The 14,180-nt window shown below is 71.6% G+C and overlaps 2 protein-coding genes across 2 annotated transcripts; one reads left to right on the top strand and one right to left on the bottom strand.

Moving 5' to 3' along the window:
* Positions 1 to 871: 871 nt before the first annotated feature.
* Positions 872 to 8,884, bottom strand: AURANDRAFT_72357 (hypothetical protein; the record flags this gene model as incomplete). The annotated part of the gene is made up of 6 exons (XM_009041949.1): positions 872 to 2,123; positions 2,226 to 3,507; positions 3,660 to 4,315; positions 5,479 to 6,090; positions 6,139 to 6,929; positions 7,937 to 8,884. 6 exons carry the CDS (start codon positions 8,882 to 8,884, stop codon positions 872 to 874), a joined length of 5,541 nt encoding a protein of 1,846 aa, XP_009040197.1.
* Positions 8,885 to 12,597: 3,713 nt separating this feature from the next.
* On the top strand, positions 12,598 to 13,023 carry AURANDRAFT_16104 (hypothetical protein; the record flags this gene model as incomplete). Its single annotated transcript, XM_009041991.1, has 1 exon — positions 12,598 to 13,023. A coding segment is annotated over one exon (426 nt), but the record flags the coding sequence as incomplete, so codon positions are not given.
* Between the last annotated feature and the right edge of the window lie 1,157 nt (positions 13,024 to 14,180).

The following is a 14,180-nucleotide window of genomic DNA, read 5'->3' as shown; positions in this document are numbered from 1 at the left end:
GCTCCGCGAAGCCGTAGTCCAAGAGCAGCTTCTCGTTGCCCTCGTAGCGGTAGCAGATCGTCACCTCGTCGCCCGAATTGAGGTCCCGGGGCGCGACCAGGGCGATCGCCTTCGCCGCGGCGTCGATGCCCACGGGCTCGACGTCGTCCGCGGTCGGCGTTTTATGGTTCGCGAGGTCGATCAGCGGCACCAACGCCATCGACGGCTGGTAGTTGAAGCCGCTGTCGAAGACGAGCGCCCTCGACCGCACGGAGCGCTCGGCCCTCCGCACGTCGGCCTCGGTGCCTTGCACGTAGGGAAGCACGCGCGCGACGCTCTCGTCGAGGAACGGGGTCATCCCCCGCGCGACCTCGGCGAGCCTCAACGACTGGAGCTCCAACAGCTCGGCGTCGGTCCAGTCGCAGAGCAGCGGCTCGTCGGCGGGCAGCGCGTCCGTGTACGCCGTCCGCTCGCCGCGGCTCAGCGACCCGACGAGGCGCGCCGTCGCGAGCTCGCGCAGCGAGAGGCCCCACTGCGGGTCCTCGTCGGCGGCGATGCAGCACGCCTCCGGGACGCGGAGCAGCAGCGCGCCCTTTGGCACGTCTTTCGTGGCGTAGAGGCCACGGACGCCGTCGCGCGTCTCCGATGCGACGTCGCCGACGAAGCCGCCCTCGGACTCGACCCAGCGCGCCAGCGCGTGCTCGCGCGAGCCGGGCGTGAAGGCGTCGGCGCCGAGCGCGGCTGCGAGGACGAGCGCTTTGCGACACAATGTCATGCTGCGAGGACGAGCGCTTTGCGCATTTGCGTTGCGCACATGCTCTGTCTGGCAAGTGCAAATTGGCATCAAGGGCTCTTCAACAACGGCCCGGAAGCCGAATACCATCCTTCCTGTTTACCCCGCCCCCCGGAAGAGCACGGCGCCCGGCGGCGCGTCGAGCACGGGCGCGCCGTGGATCGCGAAGGCGCGCGGCTCCGCGACGCGGGAGAGCTGGAAGCCGTGGTTGAAGAGGCACGTGGAGACGCGCTGGTCCGCGTTGCCGCAGACGAGCTTGTCGGCGCAGGCCTGCCACTCGTGGCGCGTGATCTCGGCGAGCAGGCCCCGGGACACGTAGTAGCCGATGCCGCCGTAGGCCCAGCTCGCGAGGTTGTGGTAGTGCACGCGCCCCCGCGTCGGGTGGTAGCGGTAGGGGAAGGGGCTGTCGTCGTGGCGCTGGCGCACGGGGCAGCAGGGCTTGCGCTTGCCGCGGCGCCGGCAGGGCGTCACGACGACCGTGCCGTCGCCGGGCCCGCCGCCGACGCCCGGCCCGATCGTCCGCGTGTCGGACCGGTTCAGCTCGAAGGAGAAGTAGGGCTTGCTCGGCGGCACGTCGACGCGGCAGGGCTGGGAATCGTCGACGCAGCAGGCGAAGGGGTCCGCGGCGCGCAGCGGGCCCGCGGCGGGCTTGCACGGGTAGTGGCGGTGGCCCGGCATGCCGACGAAGAGGGGCAGCGCCGCGTCGCGCGCGCCGAGGTAGGCGCCCAGCCGCGACAACTCGAAGCGCGTGTCGTCGTCGCCGTGGGCGAGCCAGTCGAAGGCGCCGCCCCAGGTGTCGTTGGCGAACATGAGCGCCAGCAGCGGCCGGTGCGCGCCGAGGTACTTGCCGCCCGTCGTCGTGAAGTCGACGCCCTGCTTGCCGTCGTCGTCGGGGAAGCCCAGGAAGCCGGCGCCGACGTCGAGGCGGTCCGATGCGAAGAGGTGGCGCGTCCGCTTCAAGTGCGCGTGCCGCCAGCGTTGCAGCGCCGCCGCGCGCCGCGCGTCGGAGAAGCAGTGGAGCACGACGACGACGGCCGCGTGCTCGCGGCGCTCCTCGAAGGGCTCGCCGAAGAGCGCGGGCCAGGCGTTGACGAGCGCCTCGGGCGACCGCGGCAGCTGGAGCCGCTTGCCGTAGCGCGCGCCGAGCTTCTCGTAGACGTAGGCCGCCTCGGTCTCGATGCGGTGCACCTCGCCGTAGACGCCGCGCTCCTCGAGCAGCACGTCGAGGCGCTCGTCGAAGGCCACGGGCAGCGGCGCCGACCGGAAGTCGTCGGACGCCGCCGGCGCGGCGCACGACAGCGCGACGAGCATCCATCGCGCCACCATCGTCGCGCCCACAATTGCAATTGGGCTTCACTTGAAGCCAAGTACCGGTGCAAGGACAGGGCTCTTTACGTTTTTGGGGAGGGAAGGAGGCGCCTAGGCGGCCTTCTTCTCGGGCTTGTCGCCGAACGAGCCCGAGAAGGAGCGGCGCCGGCCGCTCTTGCTCTTGGCGCCGAGCGCGCCCGCCGACGCGGAGTTGGCGAGGTCGCCGCGGCCGACGGACGACTTGCGCCGGTTGTCCTTCTGGAAGGCCTCCGGGTTCGCCGCGCGCGCGCGCGCCTTGTTGATGACCTCGATGACGGGCTTGTGGTCCCCCGCCTGGGCCCAGGCCACGGCCGTCTTCGCCTGCTCGTCCTTGGCGTCGAGCTGCGTCACGCCCATGAGGTCCGGGTCGTTGCAGAGGAACTCGACGCAGCGGAGGTGGTCGTTCTTCGCCGCGAGGATGAGGGGGCTCGCCGTGCCCGGCCGGCTCGCGTTCGGCGGGCAGCCCTCCTTGACCAGCCGCCGCAGGTACGCGTCGCGGCCGAACGCGGCCGCGTACGACGCCGCGGTCCAGCCCGTCGCCTCGAGCGTCGCGGCGACGTCCGCCTTTTTCATGTCCGGCTTCGCCGCGGGGCCGCAGCCGAAGAGGCAGTCCACGAGCTTCGCGTGCTTGACCACGCTCAGCGCCTTGGGCGCCATCATGAGCGGCGTGAGGCCGTCCGTGTCGTCCGCGAGGTCGTGCGTCGCGCCCGCCGCGATGAGCTCGTAGGCGATCTTCGCGTGGCCGTTCTCCAGCGCCACGAGGAGCACGGTCCGGCCCGCGCCGTGCTTGGGCTCCTCGTCCAGGGACGGGTCGCGCGGCGACGCCATCAAACTCGTCGGCTCCGGGGCCGCGAACGTGCCGTCGCAGTCGCGCTGCCTCGTGTCCGGCGGCGCGCCCTTCGCGAGCGCCTTCTTCACCACGTCGAGGTCGCCCGTCTCGCAGGCCAACATCAACTCCGTGCGCGCGAGGGCGAGCGCGGCCTCGAGGGCGCCCTCGCCCGCCTCCTTCAAGATCCTTGTCACCGCGTCCGACGTCTGCTGGCCGACCAACACGCGGACCGTCGACTCCGCGAGCATCGCGATGTCCTTGATCGTCGTCGCGCCGCGGTGCAGCGCCGCCAGCGCCGCGGAGATGGCGACCTGCTTGACCTTGTCGGCCTTGCGCCGCTCCTCGAACAAATCCGCCAGCGCGGCCACCGCGTTCAGCGGCGCGCCGGCCTCGGTCTGGCGGCCCTTGGCCATCTCCATGAGCCGCGTGAACTCGTTGAACTCGATCTCGCCCGACTTGTCCGTGTCCAGGAACTGGATCAGCGACGCGATCTCCTTCTTCGTGGCGGACAGGCCGACGTCCTTGAAGAGCGCCTCGACCTCCCCCTCGTCGATGGCGCCTGGGCAGGACAAGAGTGCGAAATTCCCAACTTCAAAGGCTCATCTCTCGGCCGTTTTCCACTCGTTTCGGCTGACTTTTGGACGAGCGATCATCTCTCGGAACGGTCTCGAAGCGTGGATGCTTTTTCCAGAACGCGCGCGCGCGGAACACTCACGTTGAAGCTATGTTGAATCACCCTTGTCCTGCCCTGGATGGCGCCCGAGCCGTCGGCGTCGATCTTGTCGAACGCGGCCTTCGCGTCGGACGCCTCGCTGTCGTCGAGGGGCAGCACCTTGGCGCCGATCTCGCCTAAACGCAGCTCGTCGCTCGCCCGCAGCGTCGCGAACATCTCGACGAACTCGTCGAACTCGATCTTCCCGGACTTGTCCGCGTCGAACGCGGCCGTCGCCTCGTCGAGGAGCGTCCGGTCGTACTTGATGCCGAGCTTGTGGAGGCAGGCGCCGAGGCGCCGCGTGTCCATGGACCCGGAGCCCTGGTCGAACATGGAGAAGACGGCCTGGAGGCCCGGCTTGCTCCGCGACGTCACGGGCGCGGGCGCGGACTTCGGCCGTTTGGACACCTCGTCGCCCGCCTTCCAGCCCAACGGCTTCTCCGGGTCCTGCTCCAGGACCTTGGCGTCGAGGCCCGCGTGGAGCAGCTGCGTCGAGATCTCGCCCTTGCTGAACTTGCCCTCCTTGAGCCACGTGAAGTACTTGCCGTAGTCGCGGTGCTCCTTGAGCGGGATGGGCTTGGGCTGGGACTCGAGGCGCTTGATGCGCGCCGCGCGCTGCTCGAGCAGCAGGCTGAGGCCGGGCATGGCGCCACTGCTCCGACGACGCGGCGCACACCAGGAGGGGCGGTGCGCGGCTGCCCGGCGCGAATCGCGCGAGCTATAGCGCAGCGCTGAGAGATCAAGGATTCCACCTGGGTGATGATGCACGGGTTAACGTTAGCGCGCTCTCAAAGTTTGCCCTTTCGAACGCGATGCGATGGCTCGTCGCAGTGTTATCATTGCGCGCGTCGGCGATGGACCGCGACGACGCCGCGGCGGCCATGGCGCGGGCCCGGGCGCACAGCAAGGCGGCGCGCGAGGCGCAGGGCGGCGCGGCGTCGAGCGCGGGCACGCACGCCCACGACTCCGAGCATCGGCGCCACTACCGCCACGGCGAGGAGCACACGAGGCGCAAGCAGCGGCCCTGCGCGACGGACGACTGCATGGAGGCGGCGCTGGCGAAGGTGCTCACGTGCTACGCGCCCTACGCGTCGCGCGTGTCGCGCGGCCCCGCGCACCGGGAAGTCGTCACGGACGACGCCGTCGCGGTCTACGGCGCGCTCGGCGACGCGGACGTCGCGAACCTGGGCGCGCTCGCGGCCTGCGTCGAGCGCCACGGGCCGGACCGCAAGCCCGAGGAGCGGCCCTTCCACGACCAGAGCGGCGCGAACCTCTGCGCGAACCTGAACTGGTACTTCCAACGCGCTGCCCCAGAGCTCGCGGACCGCGTCTACGCCGTCGCCGCGGCGGCGGCGGCGGGCGCGGGGCCGGCCTTCGCGGCGGACCCGCGGGACTTGGAGCTGCGCGTCGTCGAGAAGGTCACCTACCGCCGCGCGGGGCGCCTCGACTTCCACCGCGACGCGCACTCGACCTACACGCTCGTGCTCATGCTCAGCGACCCGGGGAGCGACTTCGACGGCGGCCACTTCGTCGCGCGCCACGGCCACGACGCCTACGAGGTCGACCTCGCCCACTTTGGGGGCGTGCTGATCCGCTCGGACGTGCCCCACGGCATCGGCATGGTCACGCGCGGCAAGCGGGAGGTCCTCGCCGTCGAGTTCTGGGCCCACCAGGCCGCGAACGCCACGGAGCACCGGCCCGAGCCCCGGAGGCCCGACGACCGCAGCGAACTCTAACCTAGCACGCGGCGACGGAGACGAGGCCCGGCGACCGCGGCGAACTCTAACCTAGCACGCGGCGACGGAGACGAGCCCAAACTTCGGCGCGCCGGCCGCGAGGCGGATCGTCAGCGGCAGATGCCGCGTCCCGGCGCGCACGCCGAAGCCCTTGGCGCCCGCGTCGCCGAGGGGCCGCCCCATCCTCTTCGCCTCGGCGACGGACGTCGACGTCGTCTGGTCCAGCGACTTGGGCAGCGCGACGTTGAAGAATTCGGAGTGCGTCTGCGTCGTCCGCGAGTCCGTCCGCAGGCCCTCGAGGTCGTAGTGGGCGCCGTTGAGCGACAGCGTCGCTGTTCCGACGTTCTCGTAGGACCGCACGTAGGACACGCTCAGCGCCGGCGACTCCGCGAGGAAGTCCAGCGCGAACGCGACGTGCGCGCCCGCGCCGCGCAGCACGTAGGCCGGCTTGCCCGGCCGGTCCTCCGCGACGACGCAGCCCGCCGCGGCCGCGACGCCCGGCGCGCGGTCGCAGGGGCCGCGGTAGGCGCCGAAGGCCGAGTGGTAGGTCCCGTTGCCGCACGTCGCGAACTTGGCGAGGTCCGCGGGCTTGTGGTACGGTCCCGGCGCCGCGGCGCGGCGCGGCGCGGCCTCGCGCGCGGCCGTCGCGAGCGCCCAGACGACGACCTCGGCGAAGAGCTGGTGGAACTCCCACCTACCAAGCATGATGGTTTCCCAGCCGAAATCTCTCGAACATCGTCACGCCGACGCCCGCGTCGGGTGCGCCGATTCGGCGGTCATGCGGCAGCGGTGCTGCTTGCAGGCCGGCCACCAGTTGCCGGGCACGCGCGTCAGATCGACGGCCGGTAACGCATAATGGGCATAGACCTTGCCGTACGTCGACGCCGTCGTTTCGCACGCGGGGCAGGGCATGACGAGCGGCACGACGGCGACGCGCGGCGCGGCGGCGAGGATCTCCTGGACGAGCCGCTCCGCGACGAGGCCCGTGCCCTTGAGCCGCGCGTAGCCGTGGTGGTCCTCGTGGTACTTGCCGTACTCGAAGGAGTCGTTGACGCTGAAGTCGACGAAGAGGAGCACGCGCTCGCCTTCCGTCGACGCCGCGTCCGCGAGCGCCTGGCGCACGACGTGCGCCGCCGCGGGCAGGAACCCCGTCGACGTCGTGCCCGCGCGCGCGACGTTGCGGTAGGTCGCCGTGCCGTTCGCGGCTTCGGAGATCCAGTCGAAGACGCGCCGCGACCAGCAGCACGCCTGCAAAGCGCGCTCGCCCTCCGTGCACATGACCCCGGCCGTCACCGATCCGCCGACGGCGACGACCGTGACCGGCGCGCCGGCTTCCAGCTGGCGCATGAACGCCTGCAGCCTCGCGTCGCCGCCGGAGAAGGCTGCCCGCAGCCCGCGCAGCGTCACCTTGGGCAGCCACGGCTTCTCGTCCTCGACGTGGCGCAGCGGCGGAAAGCCGCGCAGCACGGTCCAGGGGTCGACGGCCCGGGCCAGCGCCGCGACGACGAGTATGATGCGGAGTGTCATGGATGCCTGGAGAAGGCAGCCATCGTGCAGACGAGGTGCACCCAAACTGCACCTTCGCCGCCATCGCCGCCGCCGCTGCCGCCGTCGACGCCGCCGACCCCGCCGAGCTGCAAAGAGATGGCCTCCATGGCCAACAGGAACACGGACTTCGAGCGCTGCGACGACCGGCCCATGCAGGACGGCGGCGCCGACAGCGACGACGAGTTCCTCGACGACCCGCTGGCCGTCGCGAGCCAGCACCGGCCGTCCATGCCGCAGGTCGACAAGCCGGCGCACGTCTCCCAGGAGACGCACGACCTCGTGCGCGCGACCATGGCCGGCGGCGAGGCCTACCGCGCGACGCGCGAGGCCGAGGTCGAGGCGCTGCGCGCGCGGCGCCTCGCGGAACTCAAGGGCGCCGCGCCGCTCGTGACGACCGTCGTCGACCCGGCGAAGATGCTCGACGCCATCCGCCGCGCCGACGCGGCGACGCCCGTCGTCATCCACGTGTCCTCGTCGGCCGTGCCCGCGTGCGCGAAGGTCGACCGCGCTTTGGGGCTCCTCGCCGCGCGGCAGGCGGCGCACCCGTCGGACTGCCGCTTCGTGGGCGCGGCGGCGCCCGTGCTGCTGCGCCTCGACGCCGAGGCGACGTGCCTCGCCCACGAGGCCTTTGGCATGGAGATCAACGAGGCCGAGCTGCCCGCGCTCCTCGTCTACCGCGACCGGGAGCTCGTCCACCACGCGCTCGCCGTGCGCTTCGACGACGCGGACGACGTCGAGGACTTCATCGAGGCGGGGCTGTCCTAAGGGTTCGATTAAGCACGGGGCGTCGCCGCTGCGGGGTCGGCTGCGGGTGTGATTCGCGGGTATCAGTCGAGAACGGGCGCCGCGGCGCGAAAAACTTTCTGCGAAAGCTCGCGGCGCGGCGCGCGAGGTCGATCGGGGGCGCTTGCAGATCAGAGGGTATCCTGGCTCCTCTGGCTTGAGGTCGATCAGGGGCGCCGGAGCTTGAGGTGGAGGATCGTGAGGCAGACGACGACGTTGATGAGCGCGAGGTCGCGGGCCGCGAGGAGCAGCGAGGCCGACAGCAGCGCGTCCAACGCGCCGTCGCCCGCGACGAGCGCGCGGAGGCCGCCGACGATCGCGCGGAGCCGGCCGACGCGCGACAGCAGCACGACCTGCACGACCTTGGCGAGTGGCATGGATGTCATTTCCTTCAGAAACCGGTCGCCGTCGTCGCTCGCCGCGTCCGGGTCATCGACGGCCTCGTAGCTCCGCGCGGACCGGGAGAAGCTCGGCGACGACGCCGCGCGGAGGAGCGCGCGCCGCGGCGAGAGGTCCGGCGACTTGGACGCCATGTCGGCGAGGCTCGAGTTCGACTCCGAGCGGACGAGCGCGACGAGCTTCATGTCGGCGACGCTCCGGAAGCCGAAGCGGTCCGACACGCCCGCGACGAGGCTCATGTCCGGGCTCCGGCGGTCGGACCGGCCCGTCGCGCGCTCGACGAGGTCGGGGCACGAGTTCCTCCTCGCCACGTTCGCCGCGACCTCGTCGCGGAGCGTGCCCTTGTCGCGGAGGGCCGTGGCGTTGAGGAGCCACTCGGCGTCGGGTCCGGCCGCGAGGCCGACGGGGGGCGACGGCGTCGCCGTCGCGGGAGGCTCGGGCGCCGCGCCGAGGCGCGAGAAGTAGTCGCGGAGGATCTCGGGCGACGGCGGCGACCCCGCGGCGGCGAGCCCCGGGGCCGTCGATTCGCGGAGGATCTCGGGCGACGGCGTCACCGCGCGCAAGCCCTCGGCCATCGACTCGCCCACGAGGTCGCCGATGGTGAAGTCGTCCTCCGTGATCGATATCGGCGACGCCTGCCGCGCGATGCGCTCATCGCCGTCCACCTTCTCCTCCGGCAGCGACGGCTTTAAGAGACTGGGAGCGACGCGCCGCGCCTTCGGTTTGCTCAAATCTCGCGTGATCAGGTTCAACACCATCTTGTCGACACACACACCCGACACACAACAGTATCGACGACACACACACACAGGCGGATCTTAATTAAGCTGTCATCATGCGAATCTTTGTCTCAAAAGGTCTTCGAGCATTGCGATAATTCCACACAATGCCTTCACCAAACCCAAAGCTGCCCCAACCTTGCAGCCCATCACGATGGCCGGCTTCCAGCCCAGCGTCAAGATCCCCGATGCGCCGCCGCCGGGCAAGCCCGGCGGGTCCTTCACGGAGGACGGGCGCATGAAGGCGCTCGTGCCGCACCTGCGCCGCTACGACAACGACTATAGCAAGTGGGACGGCCTCGACGCGTCCGACGACGACGCGCCGCCGTCGAAGCCGCGCCGCGAGGAGAAGCCGGACGCGGAGCAGACGGCCTCGAGCCTCTTCGAGCTCGGCTACGACCACTACGTCGGCCGCCGCGGCCAGGCCAAGGACGCCGCGGCCGCCGCGAAGGTCTGGGCCGCGGCCGCCGCGCGCGGCAGCCAGCGCGCGCAGTGCAGCCTCGCGCAGCTCTACTACGAGGGCGAGGGCGTGACGCGGAGCGACGCCCGGGCGCTCGAGCTCTACGGCGCGGCGGCGGCGAGCGGCGACGCGCGCGCGAAGCACAGCCTCGCGGTCTACCGCTTCGAAGGGACGGCGTGCGCGCGCGACGTGCCCGGGGCCGTCGCGCTCTGGACCGAGGCGGCGCGGGCGGGCGTCGTGCCATCCATGCGCATGCTCGCCTTCGTCTACCTCGAGGGCCGCGGCGTGCCGAAGAACGAGCGGCTGGCGTTCGCCTACACGAAGAACGCGGCCAAGTCGGGCGACCCGGCCGCGCGGCGCAACCTCGCGAAGATGTACAACGAGGGCGTCGGCTGCGCGCAGAACAGGGAGCTGGCCATGCACCTCGTCGGCGACCTCGCGGAGAAGTACGACAAGAGCTGCCTCGACGTCACGTCCCAGTGGTTCGACACCTACGTCGAGGCGAGCGCGCAGCGCGAGGGCGAGGCCCGCAAGGCATCGGAGGAGGCCGAGCGGAAGCGCCGGGGCCAGGGCGTCCCCGAGTGGGGCGGCGTCAAGGGCCACCGGGAAGACGGCGCCGGCGCCCCCGAGTCGAAGCACGGCGGCGAGTAAAACTTCAATACGAAAGGCTCGATGCATGTTGCACTCCATGCCGCGAGCTTTCCCGTCGACTATTATTTGCGGTGTCCGCGCGCCTCTCTGCTGCATAAAACCCGCCCACTACACGCGACAAAGTCGTGAAAAGTCGCGCACCATGCCGCAACCCCAGCGCGGCTCCTACCTCGAGATGCGGGAGGAGCGCAAGTCCGAGGACGGCGCGCGGTCGCCGCCGACGAACCCGGCCTGGTCCGCGCCGCCGCCGCCGCCGCCGCCCGCGGCCTGGGGCCGGTCCGTCGCGCGCGCGCGCGGCGCGACGGTCGACGGCGACGACGCGAAGGTCGACGTCGTCTTCCGGAAGCGCAAGCTCGGCCTCGACCTGCGCTTCGACCACTCCCGCGGCAAGGCCGTGCTCGCCGAGGCGCCGGACCACCGCGCGCAGCTCCGCGCCGGCGACGCGCTCCTCGCGCTCGACGGCGAGGCCGTCGTCATCGACTCCGAGGAGGCGTTCCAGGCGCTCTTCTTCCGCCTCGCGGACGGCCCGCGGCCCCTGCGGCTCACGTTCACGAGACGGGCCCCCCAGCGGTCGCGGGTCGCCTCCGTCGCGGGCGTCGACTACGAGGCGCCCGCGTTCTACGAGCTGGACGTCGCCGGCGGGCGGTTGCAGGGCAAGGACGGCAAGGACGCGTGCGTCGCATTCCGCGGCGGGCAGGTCGTCGTCCGCGGCGCGCTGAGCCGCGAGCGGCGGCGGTCCGTGCTCGCCGTGCGCAGCGCCGAGGGGCTGCCGGGCTGCGAGGCCGGCGACTCGTTCCTCGGCCTCGACGGCGCGCTCGCGCTCCCGCGCGCGGACGCGCGCGACGTCTGGGGCGCGCTCGACGCCGCGCTCGCCGGTTCTCAGGCGTCCAAGGCGGCCTTCTGCCGCGGGTCCGCGGGCGACGCGCTCTACACCGTCAAGCTCCCGGCCGCGGAGATCGAGGACGACGACGACTGGGACGACCACCCGGGCCGCCGCCGGTCGTCGTTCTCCGCGCTGCGGCGGTCGTCGTTCCTGAGCCGCGACCTGCCGGACTCGGCGACGGAGGCCTGGGGCGTGTCCGTCGCCGCCGACGGCGGGTTCCTGCGCGTGACGACGCTGGACGAGGGGGGGCTGGCGAAGGCGGCCGCGGTGCGTCTCGGAGACGTCGTCGTCGCGCTGAACGGCAACTCCGTGATCGGACTGGGCATCTTGGACTTCGCCGACGTCGCCGACGGCGCCGTGCGGAGCGCTTTGAAGGTCGGCCGGGCCTTCGTGTCGGCGACGTTCGCGAACGACCGCGTCGTGCCCGCGGCGCTTCTGGGCGTCGCGCCGCCGTCGTTCGCGCCCGCGGTGCCCGCGCCGCCGCCGCGGTCCCGCGGCGCGCCGCCCGTCGCCCCGCCCATCGCCGTCGACGACGGCCTGCCCGCGGCCGCGCAAAAACCGCCGAAGCGCGTGTCCACGGGCAGCCGCCGCGTGTCGAGCGGCCGCTTCGACCAGGACCGCGCGTCCTGGAGCGGCCTCAGCGCGTCCGAGAAGCGCCGCCTGGCCCAGCTCCGGCGCCTGCTGCGCGCGGGCGTCGGCGCCGAGTGGCACCAGACCGTGGGCGACGGCGCGTGCCGGCGCCGGCCCGTGCTGCTCCGCGAGTTCGGCGACTTCGAGGGCTTCGCCGTCGAGCCGCTCCGGTCCAAGCCCATCGTCGTCCTCTTCGACGCGTTGGCGTCCGTGGAGATGCCCTTCAACTCGCGCTACGGCGTCGACGACGCCACGCTCGCCGCGTCGTTCACCGTGACCTTTGGCCACGCGGACGACGACCGGTCCGTGACGTGCGACTTCTCGACGGGGTCCGCGGCCGTCGCCTACATGCTCGCCGACGGCGTCGAGCTCGCGCGGCGCATCGCCCTCACGAGCCCGCCCGTGGACCGCACGGGCGGCGCGCGCCAGCGGTCCGCGGTGTCGCTGTCCGTCGACGAGGGCCGGTCGTCGCTCCCCGCGCGCGAGTCCGCGTCGGGCGCCGCGGCGGCCCTGAGCGCCGTGGGCCGCAGCGCGCCCTTCTTCCTCATGGACGGCGACGCGCCCCAGCGGCGCTGGTGGCAGAACCTGCGCAAGGGCGTCGTCGTCGAGGTCTACTACGCGGAGGACACGTACGCCGTGAAGACGCCCGTCGGCGACGTCGACGTCGCCGAGACGGCCTTCAGCGAGGGCACCTACTGCCGCTGCGTCGTCGTGCGGCGCATGCGCGCGGGCCGCGCCGAGGGCAAGCACTGGTACGTGCTCAAGTACAAGGACGGGCCCTACGACTGCGACGCGCCGCGCGGCGCGAAGAGGCGGGGCCTGCCCAAGGGCACGCGCTTCGTCGGCGTGCCCCGCGACTGCATGGTGCTGACCTACGAGAACCAGAAGTTGTATCTCCCGTGGATGCTCGCTTTGATCACGCTGGCGCAGATCCTGTTCTTCGTGCAGTTCGCAGACCAGCGCTACGGGAGCGTGCGCGAGGTCGGGCCGTCGGGCCCGACGGTGGGGCCGTCGACGCTCTGGTTCCGGCTCACGGGGCCCTTCCCGGAGTGCTTCGACGCGCGCTTCCAGTACTGGCGCCTCTTCACGTACCAGATCGTGCACCAGGGCTACTACCATCTGGCGTGCAACTGCATCATGCAGTGCGTCTTCGGCGCGTCCGTGGAGATGGTCCACGGCCACCGCATGATTCTGTTGGTGTACCAGTTCGGCGTCGCGTTGGGCGCGCTGACCTGCGCCTTCACGGACATCCACCGCGCGGTCGTGGGCGCGTCGGGGGGCGTCTACACGCTCATCGGGCTCCACTTCGCGGACGTGCTGTTGAACTTCCGCGCGATGAACGACCACGCGCGGCGGGCGACGCGGGCGCTCCTGTGCACGGCCGTGCCGGCCCTCGACATCTTCATCTACGTGTTTTTGTACGCGGACGACACGACGTCGTACTCGGCGCACGCGGGCGGCGGCGCGGCGGGGTTCCTGCTGGGCCTGGCGCTGCTGGACCCCGTCGCGGAGATGAAGCTCCACACCTACGGCGTGCGGCCGCTGGCGGCGCTGGCGCTGCTGGCCTACTTCCTCTTCGCCTTCGGCTGGCAGCAGTCCAAGTACCCGCCGGAGTACCTCTACAACGGCCGGCCCTGGCGCCGGAGCTCCTGGGGCAAGGAGGACTTGAGCGCGTCCTGCTGCTGGCAGCTCCAGGACTGCGCCGACATCGACGAGCGCGACTACGACTACTTCAACTGCGACGACGACGAGGACCTCACGATCACGATCGCGTCCGACGACCTCGCGCTCGACGTCGTCCTCCAGACGTGCGACGCGCTCAAGGACGCCCTCGCGACGGCCCTGAGCCTCGAGCACCTCATCCCCGACGACGACCTGCGGCGCTAGGAGGGGTTGGTTTAAGGCTCGTCACACAAACGCGCCTCAGAGGCCGATGAACGAGGACCAGCCCCGCTTGATCTCGGGCCTCTGTTTCGGGGGCGGCTCGTCGCGAGGCGAGGACCAGGTGCGCCGTTCGGGGGGCGTGTCCCGCGGCGGCGCGCGTGACGTCGTCGGCGCCGTGCGTGACTCGGGCGGGAGGGAGTAGCGGAGCGACGCGTACGTGTCCGCTCGATCGCCGAGGTCCCGGCCCCGCGGCGTGTCGCTCGCGACTTCGCCGCGGCTGCCCTTGCCCTCGCTGATCGTGCTCAGCATGGACAGGCGCGACAGCATCGACTTCTGGGGACCCCCGTGGGGCCTCTGTCCCGGTCGCCCGCCGCCCATCTGCATCAATCCTTCCTCGAAGCGCTCGCGGTCCCCCGGAGGGGTTCTCGCCGGTCGCTCGTCGTCCTCGGGTTTCGAACGACCGCAACCCATGATACCTTCGGGGGGGCGAAGCGGCTTGCGGTCGCGGCTCGAGACGCGCCGCTCCGAGTCCTTTGGCGGTGGAGAGAATCGATTCGCCACAGGCACAGCCGTTCGCGGCACGAGACGAGCGCTCGGATATCGGAGGTTTTGTCCACAAGCGAGAGAATCGAAGTGATGGACAATGACTCACCCACCAAAGGTGCCGCGCCTTTGCACAGACAGTCGTGGTGACGAGGGATTGACGAGGGGCTGCCTGCGACCATGGACTACGCGTCGGCCGTGGACCGCGCCGCGCCGCGCGGGCC

The sequence above is a fragment of the Aureococcus anophagefferens genome, assembly GCF_000186865.1.
Source record: "Aureococcus anophagefferens unplaced genomic scaffold AURANscaffold_25, whole genome shotgun sequence".
NCBI classification, from domain to species: domain Eukaryota; class Pelagophyceae; order Pelagomonadales; family Pelagomonadaceae; genus Aureococcus; species Aureococcus anophagefferens.
Note: the sequence above shows the minus strand (reverse complement) of the source record. Positions and strands in the feature narration are given on the sequence as shown.